This window comes from Gymnoscopelus braueri (genome assembly GCF_963280865.1).
Source record: "Gymnoscopelus braueri genome assembly, chromosome: 5".
Lineage (NCBI taxonomy): Eukaryota > Metazoa > Chordata > Actinopteri > Myctophiformes > Myctophidae > Gymnoscopelus > Gymnoscopelus braueri.
Window position 1 is genome coordinate 44,604,203 of NC_137606.1, and position 15,158 is coordinate 44,619,360.

Consider the following 15,158-nt stretch of genomic DNA (forward strand, 5'->3'; position numbering starts at 1 on the left):
TACATATAATCTTTGGGGGCCCTTGGCACAAAACTGAGAGATACCGGTGAGAAGCACTGGTATCTAGTAAGTACATTTAGGTTTACACTGCAGAGTATTTCAACACTAGGCGAAAGGGACCAGAAACTGAGCTGGTGCTGCTTCCAAACCTAATCTAAAGCTGTCAATAATCACAGCAGCAGATGGTGTGAGGAGACAAAGGACTGAGTCCAGACGGGGTCCACAGAATTAAAAGTGCAGAGGGCCTATATGGGCGGGCTGGGAGACTCTAAACCCTGAATATTAAACCCTTAAATCCACGTTAAGAGCATTAAAATCATGTCCGTTTTGCATTTGTAGCGGGCCTCTCTTTTTTTAGGACAGTTTTCTGCAAGGCCTGTAGGCTACTAGGAAGTGTGGTACTGGACCTCTATGACGAGTTAATATTTTAAAAAAAAATGTCAAGGTGAAACATTCTCTTCCATATTTTTGAGAGGAGAGCATTTTTTTAAACCATTGTCTGACAAAATGTCTAATCAATGATGTTACTTTACCGTGTAAACATACATTAGTGAGTGCATCATCTTTGACATGATGGCTTAATAGTGAGAATTTTATTTAGTTAGAAAGTGTTTTAAATATCTCCCATGTTTTTGTGATAGTAATCATTGCTAGTGTTGAGTAACATCCCTAGTAAACAGAAATTCATTTTCAGGTTTGGATACCAATTTAATTTAATCCCATCAGGAGGATTGGATACAGGATAAAACAAGTGAAATTGGAGGTGATTAAACAAAACAAAAATAGAGCACACAAAATTGGAACACTACAGTATATGTGCATGGAGCGGGAACCCCAAGCTTCAATTTATTATACACACCATCTTTAACCATCATGCATGATAACTGCAGCAGGTTAACACTTATCCTCTGTTCATTTGGTTGTGGTACCAAAGGTACTGCACGGGATGATGTTACATTACAAAGAATGTCAAGTTCTCTGAACTAAAGTGACAGCCAAAAGTGTGTTGAATTCTAAACTAATAACTTCCGTCATTGTCAACATAGTGTATGATCGTTCCAGTAGTAGGTTGGTAAGGTCAGCGTTATAAAGCTAGGATTCAAACCTTACATTACAAGAAATAACAGAAGCACTGTTGGAAACCAAATCAGGTTGAAGGGCAAGTACAATTGCCTTTTCCTGCAAAACATTTTTAGAACGTTTGATCATTTGTTTTCCTGTCGATTTAAAACTTGTGCAAATGAAGAGATAAAATAAATGAACGTAATCAAGTAACAGTGACTGTCCAGCTCACTTAACACATTATCCCTGGCGTACACATTCTGGGCATGTCATAGGCAAAAACGTATTTTTTTGTTAAACAAATGTACAATTTTCAAGAGCAAAAATTGCTGATCTACAAGCTCACAATGCGGTGCCATGAGCTTGTAGATAAGCTATTTTTGCTATTTGTTTAGCAAAGTATGCTGTATGGGGCCAAGTGGACGAAAAAATAAGTCTTAGTGTGGAACTAAAAAAAAAAAAAAGACATCCGAGACACTCCTGATTAAATTAAGTCCTTTATTAGATACCTGGGACAACTTTAAAAAAATCTAAACATACTGTACAAAAACATTATGGCATCTGGAACATCTGGAAGAAAGAAATGTGAAATGTTAAAGACTATCAACCAACAACCTTATAAAAAACAAAAATGTATAGTATGAATGCCGGGGAAGCATTTCAACGGTTCAACCTCATCAGCTGTTGAGGAAAAACCCAATAAATCAGGAATCAAGGGCACCAGTTAGTGTCACTCACCTTGCTGGCTAGCCTCAGCGAGCTTAATGTCCCCTCAAAGTTCCCACACTCCGGGGAGACAGTCACAAACATGATCCTGGTGGATCGTGAAGGAAAAGAAAGACAAGACCAGATATTTCAGCCCTCATCTACAAAATTTGACATAATGCCTGAATTTAAAAAACATCTGGGTGTTGACAAGCACTTAATTTCCAGCCAACCTCGTTTTCAAACATGTCCAAGTGCTTGTCGGGGTGGGGGGTGGGCCGGTCCCCAGATCAGATTATTGGTTGAGAACCACTGTTTTAAAGGAGTAGTTCACTCAAAAAAATTCTTAGTTTCTATCAAGGTGTGTAATTGATAGCAAATAAGTAATTTTGTGGGTGAACTACTACTTTTTATGGTGAATATCTTTGAGCGTACTCACGTTTTGACCTTCATACGACCTCCCAAGCATCCCTGTAGAACGTGCAGCAACTTCCTGGAGGGATTCGGAGTCCGCTGGCGGTCCTTGAATGCAAGAGACGAGATCAGTTTAGCCTGATCCCAAACCAGAAACGGACCATTACCAAGCCTTTTATCCACTTAAACCGTATACATTTCATTCCTATGCCAAATATGTATCCATTTTCACCAAATGTTTGTCAATTTTCGACAAGTGTTTGTCTATTTTCACTCATTAGAAATACGCCCAGAATAGGGATGCTAGGGATCATGTGGTTAACCACATGCTCTATTCTGGGCATAAGATGCAAACCTTTGGCAAATATAGCAGATCTACAAGCTCAAAACAAGTCGCATAGATCAGATGTAGATGGTCCATTTCTGGTGAAGGGATTTGGTGTAGTGGGAAAAAAGGAGCGGACCAAATACAGACCCCTGGAGGACCCCAGTCAATATATATGGTTTAAGTTGGTTAATAACATAACTGAGACGTGACAAACACACCTTTTTCACCAGGGTGGCGATGGCTTTGACGAGGGAGTCCTGGGTCTGCATGTTGCCAGTCACATCCACCAGGCACAGGGAAGCTGAACCACACACCCAGTGTGTAGGAAAAATGCAGGAATTCTTTATTAATGTCTCAGAAGAAATTTTGGACAGGTTACTTTTGTAAGAAAATGCTCTTGAGGGTGCAACATCGTTTAGTACATTTTAATGAAAAATGGTCATTACCATTTTCCTTTTTTAAATACAGTAGCAAAAATATCGAAAATGTAGCTACAAGCTCAACACGTCGCAATGTGGCATGTTGTCAGCTTGTAGATTGGCCATTTTCACAATTTTTGAGTGACACCATGTACCACAAAGTATATAATAGGACTTCCAAGTGGTTAAGACTACAATTAAGTCCATTATTATTTTAATTTTTTCAAATGTCAGTGTTTTGAATAGAATTCCATTTGTCATATTTTAGTCATAAGATTTTAGTTAACTAAATGTACGACTAATATTTAGTCAAACAAAAATAGCCGATCTACAAGCTCATAACGTGTCGCAGACACGTTGTGAACTTGTAGATCGGCTATTCTCGGAGCGCGAAACCTGTGCGCAACCAAGCATGGAATGACTTGCATTCTACTGGATCTCTTCTCCGCTAGTCTCTCCCTAACATTTTAGTCTAGTTTTTATTTGTTGACGAAATTGCTAAAGACACTGGCAATTTCGATTTACTTTTGTAAGCAAACACTCACAGTGGTATTGGATCTGCCTGTTGGGGTCTGTCCCGTGCACATCCAGGTGGAACAGTGAATGTGCACTAGAGGAGTGCTGCTGGATGCCGGCCCCAGCAGCCACACGACGCTGGGTGGCTGCATCCATCACGTGACGCACCTGATGAGGATCAAACATGTAGAACGTCATCTCAACAGTTAATGGAACTAAGATTAACATTTGAAAAGGGGAAAATAAAATGAATCCCCAAAACTTTATCAAAAATCTACAAGCTCACACATTGGGAGTTCGTAGATCAGCGATTTTAGGTATTTTTTGCATTACATTGTGGTACGATGAAGCATAAAATAGGGCTTAAGTGATTAATCAGACTAATCGATAAAAATAAAAATAAAGTAATTTCTTCACATCCATTTGTGAAAAAAAAAAAACGCACTTTGATTTACCGGCAAAGTCATCAATATATAATCCTTGAGAATAATGGATAGTCGCAGACCTAGAGAAGTGACCTCATCTATTCCCAATGTCTCTGTGCCAGACCCCAGGAAGATTAGCTTTTGGCATGGCAAAAGCTAATGGGGATCCTAATAAATAAACCACGGTTCCCTACCTCCTCTTCTGAGGTGACCATGACCTTGCAGACCTCCTGCCGTGCCCCCTCGTCCACCACGCTGGCCAGCAAGTCTGTTAGCGTCTCCCCACAAACGTCAACGAGACTCACCTTGAAGGAGTACTGAGGGGAGAGGATCAGGCGCTTTTTAGAACACTTTCATTTTGGGCCATTTTGGGACCTTCAAAGATTTGACTTATCGTTTTTTTCCCCCCATGGCTTTTGAATAGTATAAAATATGGTTAAAATGATTGTAACACATTATTAACACGTTTTGCAGGGGACCCCCTGGTACCTTATTATAATAATAATAAACAATTCAAAGATCTATGTGAATAGTAGCCCAAAGCAAATAGTCTCGGTCGTGTGGAAACCTCATGTCCAAAACTGTTACTTTTCAGGATTAACCCATTAATACCTGGAACGCATCTGTGTCACTTTAGATGTCTTTGGCTATTCAAAAATAGCAGATATACAAGCTCATAGCGCGGCACCGAGTGCCGCGCTATGAACTTGTAGATCTGCTATTTTTGAAAAATCGTGAAAAAAAAAATGTTTAGATTTTTTTCCAAAAACTGTTAGGATTTAGATTTTTTTTAAAGAATCGCCTCAGGTCTTAAAGGGTTAAAATTCAAACACAGCAAAAGTCGATCATAGCTACTTTTGTGTGACGCTGTAGTATGATCAAGTAGGGCGTTCATTTACAGAAAAAAAAAACCCACAAAAGTTATATGGAGATCGGAGCAACGAAATCAAAACAGCACCAGACCTGCCAGCCTTGTTCCTCCTCCCGTCTCCTCCCTCCCTCCAGCAGCTGCTGCAGCGCCCTGGGAATGAGCCCCTTGCTCTCCTCCGTGGCACCACCCTCCACGGTGAAAGTCTTGCCACTGCCCGTCTGTCCGTATGCCACACAGCACACGGTGGCTCCATCCAGGACCGACTGGACGGGCAGGGAGATCTCATTGAAGACCTGCAGGAGGACCAAAGATCCAGTAATGTACTCATTTGAATTACTTCAGGGCAGTGGTTCTCAAACGTTTTCATGTCAAGGACCCCCAAACTTGGCAAAGGACCCCCCCCCCCCCCCCCCCGGAAGAGAAGATTTATACATTCGATTGATAACAGATATTTTCAAAACATTAAAAAATTAGCAGATGTACAAGCTCACAGCGCAGCACGAAGTGATGCGCTGTGAGCTTGTATATCTGCTATTTTTGAAAAGCCAATGGATAAAATGATGGTGATGCTATATTAACACATTTTGTTGGGAACCCCCAGGAACCCAAGGACCCCTGGGGGTCCCCGAACCCCACTTTGAGAACCACTGCTTTAGGGCCATTCATATCCAAGGTTAATGGGGTGTGTGTGTGTGTGTGTGTACCTCTTCCTGGGACACATGGGGACCCAACACCTGGCCAAACCTGAAGGAGTAGGGCTTCTGTCGGTCTTCGGTCATTGCCATCTGCAGGTTCAGCAAACTCGGATTAGTTCATTTTAAAAGACCTTAAGACACTTTCAATATATTTTAAGACTTTGAAGCAAACTGAATTAAAACATAACACAGTTAAGAGAGATCAAGTAATCTCCACACACACAACTTTAATTTGTCAACTAAAAGGAATATGCTAATTGGATTTTTTTTTCCCCCCCCTCAAATTATTTAGTGCCTATGAATACAATAACCTGCAGACACCCTGTCTGTCTGGCCTAGGAGAGTGAAGGATAAACATAATTTACAGTCAAACTGCCCAAATACTGTGGGATAAAATTCTGCCCAGTTTTCACAAACTACTGGTCTAACGTCAGGTGACGCATTTGACCAGCAATCGGATAAAATGTACAAACTACTTATTTCCTTTGCTCCCTGCCTCCGCATGCAGACTACACAACACTGGTTCAGTTGATTGGCGGTGAAAATTACTTTACTAACATGCAGGTTTAACCAAGTTTAAAGTAACCAGGAACTCTAAATATTGACATTCCATGGTGAGATGCATTCTAACCTCCTCAGGCTTGACCAGAGTCAGTGACCTCATGTCGTGGACGGGGATACAGCTCATTTCTCCATCCACAGGAGGACGCACTCTGCACAGCACCCTGATGTTGCCCTACAGACCAGAAACCAAGCATTAATTTTAGATACCATCTTAAACAGTGGCTCACAAACCATTTCATGTCAAGGACCCCCAACTTGATGTATTTGGCCGCGGACACCCATCTGAAAAGGTTGTGTGCCAGGGACCCGCCAGAAGAGAAGATTTGTTAAAAGATGATTCAAAATCTTCCAAACACAAAAATAGCAGAGATGTACAAGCTCGCAGAGTGCGGCACGAAGTGACGCTCTGCGAGCTTGTATAGCTGCCATTTAAAAAAAGCCAAGGGAACACATTTTGCTGGGGACCCCTAGTGGTCCTTGGAGGGGTTCCAGGAGGTCCCCAGCAAAATGTGTTCCCTTGGCTTTTTTAAAATCCCCACTTTCAACAAGCATAGACATATTGTAAATACATAGATAGCCACTAAAATATTTCAACGTTTTGAAATAATAATTCACACAAGTAGCAAAAATATCCGATCTACATAGATCTGCTATAGAAACATTTAAGTGGTGAAGTGTCTGTGGGTTTTAGAAATATTTAAATAATGAATATTGAACCTATATTCATTATAGGTTGGAAGACAAGTTCCCCCCCCCCCCCTTTTTTTTTCTCCCTGGAAACTAACCGTTTTGGACATACAAGGTTTGCATCCAACAGCAAAGCTATATAGGGTTTATAAGTGGTTCCACTTAAACCCCAGCATCCGTATTGTGGGGAAAGCTGGAAAACCCGAAAATAGCTACAAGCTTACAACGCGTCGCAGGGGCCATTTTCAGCAAAAGCTTTCCCCACGATAACAGACAATACACTAGCATAGAGCCCTGGGGGACTCGGTCAACCATATGGGGTTTGAGTGGTTAACCATGGGATGCTTTTTTATGAATGAGCAGGTTTTGGCGGTATGGAAACTCACCTGGAGGTCATGCATCTCGTTTTCGAGGGCACGGCGAGTAGCGCGACTAGCGAGGATCTCGCCGTGCAGGTGCGCATCCATCGCCTGCTGGCTGACAAGGTCCTCCTCGGTGTCCCTGAGCTGGGTGCGGACACGGTCCAGGTTGTAGTCATACAGGGATTTCTGCAACTTCAAGTTGACAGAGAACCAGTGGTGGATTAACATTTTTAAATTCACGAAGCCTAAAAGCAAAACGGAAATGTAATTTCTATTCATAATGTTGGGGAAAAAAAGTTCTAACATTATGAATAGAAATTACATTTCTGTAAGCAATTATTGCGACAATTAAATAGTCTATGAAAGTTTAATAACCGTATATCCCATCGAAATATAACTCAACTGTGCAAAGTTGCTCTATCGAATTTGTGCTCGAGTTAAAGTCCTGCAGTACTTGCTTTTAAAAATACTAAGTATTCCAAGGTACATTTTGTTTTTAATTATCAGTGCATTGCAGCGTACATTTTTCCAAAACAAGTTTTCCAGACATTTTCCCCAAAAATATTAGTGAAAATAGCCACTGTACAAGCCCACAACTTGTCGCAGCTGCGTTGTGAGCAGATAGGCCATTTTAGGCCATTTTCACCATTTGAAATAGTACATAATTCATAATGTACTTTTTCCTCCTTCCTAGAAAGTCAAAAGTACAGTATTTTTGTCTTTGAAATGTACTGAGTGTAAGTCGGACGCAAGTATTCAAAAAAAAAAAAACTCAATTAAAGATACTCAAAATATGTACTCAAGTAAATCATCGCTGTCGGGTGGAAACCATTATGTCCAACTGTAGCAGAAGTAGCAGATCTACAAGCTCGAAACACGTCGCGCCGTGTTTCAAGCTTGTGGATATGCTGCTTTTGATGCTTTTGTGTGAAGCTGTATGATCAAGTAGGTCATACATTTACGAAAAAAACACAAAAAATTAGGGGTTTCTGCCCAACAGCAATGATATATACTGTACTTTACAGTCCACCACAGGAAAGACCACACACGTATGTTCAAGGGGACAGAATGAATACTCCATCTACAAGGGGACAGAATGAATACTCCATCTACAAGGTGACAGAGAGAACATGCATATACACTATACAATGTTGAGGCCCTTCATACCGTCAGCTCTTCCAGCCCAGCTTGCTGACTTGATGCGAGGGTCGTCATGGCCTCACACTTTTGTTTTAGAAGGAGGAAAGGTCCCTTCCGTTTGTCCAGTTCGGCTGACGTACTTGCTTGTTTGCATCTTTCCTCCAACAGAGCCTGCTGCTGCCCCTTCACCTCGCTGGAGGGGAGATTCAAATCATTTAGAAAAGGTGAGAACCACTGTCTTATGCCATCCCAACATTACATGCCTATTGGAACATAATTTAGATCCCTGAATTTAGTGGTTCTCAAACATTTTCTTATCAAGGACCCCCAAATTGATGAATCCATTTAAAAAGGATTTTGTAGCAGGGACATCCTTAAAGATTTGTCAAAAATGGCAGCTGTACAAGCTCATAACGCGTCACGATGCTTGTAGAGCTGCCATTTTCCCTCAAGAATTCATTCAAACTGGGATATATCGTCTGTCGGCTGGAAACCATATGTCCAAAACTGTTACTTTTCATGATTAAAATTCATAAATAGCAAAAGTAGCAGATCTACAAGTTCAAAACTATCTTGCAGATCTGCTACTTTTGATTATTTTGTGTGACGCTGTAGTATGATCACGAAGGGCATTAATTTACAAATTAAGTTGGACTATGGAGATGGGAGGTTTCTGCTGACTGCAACGATATCTTCAAGCTCAAAACGCGTCGCTTCGTGACACATGTCGAGCTTGCAGATCTGCTACTTGTATGACGCTGTAGTGTGATCTAGTAGGGCATTAATTCACAAAAAGTTAAAATATGGAGGTTTCAGCAACATAACGTTTTTCAGAAGGCATTTGTAGAATCGGCCTCAGGTCTTAATGGTTTAAACTGTTCATTTTGCTGGGGACCCCTAGGAACACCCTCAAGGACCCCTGGGAGTCCCCAGACCCCACTTTGTGAACCAGTATCTTATTCCACCCATAATGACATGGGAAAAAAAACCTTATCTGGCTCTCCAGTCTCTCGAGCTTCTCCTCCAGACTGCGTTGTGTGGTGCATCTCTCACTCAGCGAGTCCTTAAGCATAGTGTTCTCACGCTCTGCAGACTCTGCGTCGCTCTGGGCTTTGGCGAGCTTTACCGTCAAGTCGTCTACCATGCCCTTCTTGTCCCAGCCAGGCCGCTTGGACACTGCGCCCGCTGCAGAGACATTGAAAACGCAAGACAAAAACAAAGAAAAAAAACATTCCTCCCTGAACGAAAAGCAAACGTTTTCAGGTCTCTTTTGAGCAGCCAGTGGTGCGGAAAAATAATGTCTCACCTGCTTTCGGGATGGAGGAGGCAGGGACTGTTGGTCCGCTTTTAACTGTTTGGGAATCACAATCTGACACAAGTCCAGCACACAACACATTCCATGCAATGAGAGGCAAACTGGTGCCGCAAGTTTGATGGAAAGCATTTAAGTCAGTGAGAGCGAGTGAGATTTGACTTTGGAAAACCTTTTTTGACGTGCACACCATTTTATTGAGGCATCTAAAGAGCACAATAGACTGTACGTAGATGTCTTCGCCCATACTGCCCAGACGGAAACTTACCCATCGTTGCTGTCGGGCAGAAACCTCTTCTCGTAAATGAATGCCCTTCTTGATCATACTACACGGCATCACACAAAAGCATCAAAGGTAGCAGATCTACAAGCTCGAAGCGCGGCGCGATTTGAGCCCGTCGATCTGCTACTTTTGCCATTTTAGAATTTGAATCCTGAAAAGTCCGTTTTGGACATAAGGTTTCCACCTGACAGACTAAACTTTTTAGATGGTATGGTCAGATTGGTCACACTGAAACATAAAGAACCACCGATTATTCATACACTTGCAACCTGACTAACTGACTTTCGTCAAAACTTGCTCCAGTTAGTCTCCTAGGCCAGTGCCGTTACCGTCGCAGAACGTGGCGTTTCCGACCTCTCCTGTAGCCTTGGAAAACATTTACTGGAATTAACCCAACGTCTTACCTGCTTTCGGCAGCATGGATGCCCCGTCTCTTCTGGGGACACCTGTAAGGACACACAAACACACAATCTGATGTTAGACCAGCTCTTATTTGACATTTGTCGTTTGACGTCACATTTTGACTACAGGGCAGCTTTTAACATGGATGACTTTCTGAATGACGCTCCACACAGCACAGTGTGACATTCACTTCAGCTCTGAAATGGAAGACCTCATTTCATTGGACCTCTTGCATTTGTGCTGGGTAGTAGCGCTGCAACTGCTGATTGTGTCAACGATTATTCTACGTTATCAATAAATCAAGGCAAACATTATCCTATATCAAAATTGGCTACTGGGCATCGGGAAGGACTCGAGGGAGTGTGGTGCCCGCCATCGAGTCGTTCGGATATGCGGTTGTCCAAAAACGCCGATCCGACCAATGTAGGCATATATGGATGGATTATCCAGTTACCAAGAACCACCAATACGCCCATATATGGTCATGCCAATATACAGGGTATGGGCATATACTAAATATATCAGGGATCTCCATATATGGGCATGTAAGGGACACAGGGATCTCCATATACAGTATGGGCACAAAAGGGACACACAGACGGGTACTCTGACAAAGCCCTCGACACTATGACGCTTCAGTCGGATCGGTGGTGCGATGTAGGTGTGAGGGCTGCGTAGCGGCCAGAACCTCTAGCAATAATTATAATCACCTAGTCTCATTAAACATTTTAAGCCCCATTTTACTTTGTCGTATGTGTCACACAAAAATGGCAAAAACGGCTGATTTACAAGCTCATAACATGGATGCCACAGCAGTGTTATGAGCTTGTCGATCTAGAGCTTGTATATATATATTTTTTTTAAAGTTAAAGAAAAAAAACACAATCAATGATCAATTATTAAAATTGACAATAGATTAAACAGATTACTTCCATTAACTGTTGCACCCCTACTGGGCATTAGTGAAATGGCTATATGGAACATTAGCCAACTGTGATAGTTAAGCCCAATATCTTTAACTTTGATTGAATATTGTATTAAAAATAAAAAGGTACAGACTGCGTTAGCAAAAGCTGAACTATGTTCATATTTGTATGACATCATTTGAAATCATCTACTACAGACTTTTATGAGGACCATGACCTACTTGCTACACATAATATCAGGCTGTCATTCCAAACAAGCAGTCTCACCTCCAGTGGGACCTCCAGTAGCAGCCCCCATGGTGTGAACTGGCTGTGCACGCCCTCTAGCTGTGAAAGAAAGAAGGCACAATTGAGGGTAGGAGATTTGTTAATCATTTGAAAACTGTCATAGCCACAAACATGCAGTGGTGTAAAGTAACTAAGTACATTTACTCAAATACTGTACTTAAGTAAAATTTTGAGGTATTTCCAGTAATTTTACTTCTACTCTACTACATCTCAGAGGCAAATATTATACCTTTTACTCCATTACAATTATTTGAAAACTTTAGTTACTAGTTACTTTGTAGATTTTGATTATAACAAAACATACAACAACCAGTAACCACTTCAGCCCTATATACACATTTCTGCCATTTGAAAATAGACTATCTACAAGCTCACATTTGTAGATCTGCTATTTTCAAACTATTTTTATACATTTGGAAACTTGTGAAATGGGACAGTCTGCATAATGAGTACTTTAAGTACATTTTGATACTTTACTTTGTCTTTTACGCAAGTACATTTTGACGTACTTTTTTACTAGTAACAGAGTATTGCAGTATTGATACTTTTACTTTGATTGATTCAATCCTTTTAGCATTGTATTTGTATTAAACTGTAGTACTTCCTGTGTTTTTTGTGCAAACTCAATCAGATTGAGATTACTTTAACAGTTGGCAAAACAAATGCACAGAAAGTACAATTCTATACAAGGTCTGCTAAAAGGATTAAACCTAGCCCTGGTCCAGAGCGTTAGTGCGTTAGTGAGTTCTCACTAACGCTCTGGACCAGGGCTAGATTAAACCCAAGAAAGCACTATGGCTTGTTTCCATTGGGGTCCATGTGTATTCGAAACATTTAATGACAGCCAAATATACAATACTATGCGAAAAGATATACACGAGTAAAACGGAGTGGCCATTACGGGGATCGAACCCGCGACCTTGGCGTTATTAGCACCACGCTCTGACCAACTGAGCTAAACGGCCTAATATACAGCTAACATGGTGCGTTTAGACGTCGGACACTATGGAACACTTACCCCCAGTAGGAGGTCTGGAGGTAACCAGCAGATGGCTCGCAGTCCTCACCTTCAGTCAAAAAACACAAAACCGTTCAGGCCAATTAAGGTTGGAGGGAGAATGTAGGTAGTAATGGCCTATTATAGGCCCATGGCAATGGTGTAAAAAAATAAGTTAAGCCAAGAAAGAAGTGCACATTAGTAGCTTCAATTTAAATCATTTTTTATATCTATTTGAAAATAGCCGATCTACAAGCTCACAATCAATGAGTGGCAACCGACGCAGTGAGAGCTTGAAGGTCTGATTTTCATAAGATGTTTATACATTTCAAAACTTTAAATAGGACATTCTGCATAATGAGTAGGCTGTAGGCGTACTTTTACTTTTGGTACTTTAAGTACATTTTGATGCCAATACTTTCGTACTTTTACTCAAGTACATTTTGAATTCCAGACTTAAGAGTATTTCCATATTGCAGTATTGATACTTTTACTTAAGGTAGGGTAAGTGATTTTCTTTGGTTAAAATAAGTGTTAAATAGCTCTATATTCTGATAGTACTCATTGCTATAGAGTGTTTGTTCAGTAAAAGGAGTCTCCTTGTCTCTCCAGCTCTTTATAAAACAGAAAATGCATTTTCGTTTCCGTTTCAGTTTCATTTCCAACTTTATCCAATCAGGATAGAGAACTCAATCAGGATACAGATTAAACAAGTGAAATTGGAAGTGATGACACTAAGAAATGAGCAGGCAAAATTTGAACTGGAACACTATAAAAATGAAGCTTAAAAATTGGTACTTTCTCCTGATTGGCTGAGATTTTGACACCTACCGGAAAATTTATTTTCTGTTTATTAAAGAGCTGGAGAGACGGGGAGACTCCCGTTACTGAACAAACACTCTATAGCAATGATTACAATCAGAATATAGTATTTTAACCTTTTAACAAAATACTTTTTGTTTTAACCCAAAAATCTCACTTACCCTACCTTTAAGTAAAAAAAAATCAGTACCTTTTCCACCACTGATTGAATACTTTTTTTTTTGTGCAAAAAAAGCACAGAAAGTGCAGTTTCATACAAAAGGATGCTATTAAGGATAAAAACCCAAGAAAGCACTATGGCTTGTTTTGTTTGGGGTCCTGTAAACATTCAATTAGGCTACTAATCAATCACCACTCCTCCAAATTCTAATTGTTAAATGTGGTTATACTAGGGCCAAATGTCTGCATAATGAGTACTTTTACGTTTGGTAGGAAGGCTACTGCAAGTATAAGTAGGCCCATTTCTTCCACCTATCAAGAGTGTAGAAAAGTAGCAACGTTTGGTAACACATACCTGTCTGTCTTTGCTCTTTGAAGACGCCATTGCTTCAATCATGTAAACGAAAATCCAGGTGGTACCTCTGGGCCTTTATAGAGGAAGGTGGCTCCTGATTGGTCGCTGGTCAGTGAGAGAGAGAGGAGGGGGGATTTCATTTAATTGATTATTAACCCATTAAGACCTGAGGCCGATTCTACAAATGTCCTCTAAATCCTAATAGTTTTTTGGAAAATATTTTGGAAAATGTTTTGAAATTATTATTTTTAAAGATATATTCAAATTTTTACGATTTTTCAAAAATAGCAGATCTACAAGCTCGTAGCGGTAGCGCTGCACTCTTGCTATGAGTTGCCTACAATATTTAAAGGTGGTGTAATAAAAAATAAAGTTTTTGTTAAAATAGTTTTATCCATCAGGAGAGAGAACCCCACGAATATCATTTAACAGCTTCAATTTGATAGTGTCCCAGTGTGTGTGTGTGTGTGTGTGTGTGTGTGTGTGTGTGTGTGTGCGTGCGTGCGTGCGTGCGTGCGTGCGTGCGTGCGTGTGTGTGTGCGCACGTGTGTGTGCGCGTGTGCGTTAGGAGCTCTCCTTCAAGAGGAGAGAAGGCAGTGAGTGACAGTCAAAGCCAAAGGCAGATGAAATAGTGGAGACTAGGATGCAGTCAGTCAGTTAACGGGGACTGGGAAGGAGAGTAGAGGAGTGATGACAGTTTGAGGTTAGATTTAGGTAGGAGTGGGAGAGAAGGAGAAGGTTATAAAGTGCTGGTCTTAGACTTGAAGGGGAGTAACAGAGGTTAGAGAGAAGGCTCTAGAGGTCACTAGGTTTAAACTTTAAAGGGGTTTAATACTTTATTGTGCACTACATAGTGTTGCTCATACCACAAGCCTATGGTGAAAGCGTTAAAAATCAAATTAAAAAGAGCTTTATTGGCATGATAAAACATACATTTACATTGCCAAAGGGTTAAAACATAATAAAAACTATTTAAGAAAAAAATTGGGGAAAGTACAGTTGGAGGGGGTACAGCATTGTGTTAACAGAGCTATGTCACATTGCAACTTTATACATGTTGGCAAAGGTATAAAGCTTTTTGAAACAAATAGCAGACAGCACTTTTGGGACAATTTCACGTATCTCCTCCACCACTGTGTTCATTTTTGGCGTAATGCACTTTTGCCTCTGCCTCGTCTGTAGGCAAGGGAAAATATGTTTGGTGTCAGAGATGATCTGGTTTGCGTTTGTTGTCCTTTGTATTCCGAATACCAACCTCGATTGAGCGGGCTTTGGTGAAGTGAGGAAGTAAACAGTCTGTGTGAAGAGTAAAAGAGGCGAAATGCATTTCCCAAAATACGATGTCAACACAAAACCTGCTTGGAACTCATCACTATCGTCTGACGAACTATTTAACTGAATGTAAACTGGCTACTTGTATTGTGAA

General features: G+C 40.8%; 1 protein-coding gene across 1 annotated transcript; it reads right to left on the minus strand.

Moving 5' to 3' along the window:
• Positions 1-1,614: 1,614 nt before the first annotated feature.
• Positions 1,615-13,762, minus strand: LOC308085926 (carboxy-terminal kinesin 2-like; the record flags this gene model as incomplete). The annotated part of the gene is made up of 16 exons (XM_080429241.1): positions 1,615-1,632; positions 1,801-1,876; positions 2,207-2,289; positions 2,728-2,810; positions 3,474-3,612; positions 4,064-4,186; positions 4,833-5,033; positions 5,445-5,525; positions 6,067-6,171; positions 7,073-7,240; positions 8,216-8,381; positions 9,178-9,373; positions 9,495-9,557; positions 10,188-10,229; positions 11,333-11,438; positions 13,733-13,762. 16 exons carry the CDS (start codon positions 13,760-13,762, stop codon positions 1,615-1,617), a joined length of 1,680 nt encoding a protein of 559 aa, XP_080285367.1.
• Between the last annotated feature and the right edge of the window lie 1,396 nt (positions 13,763-15,158).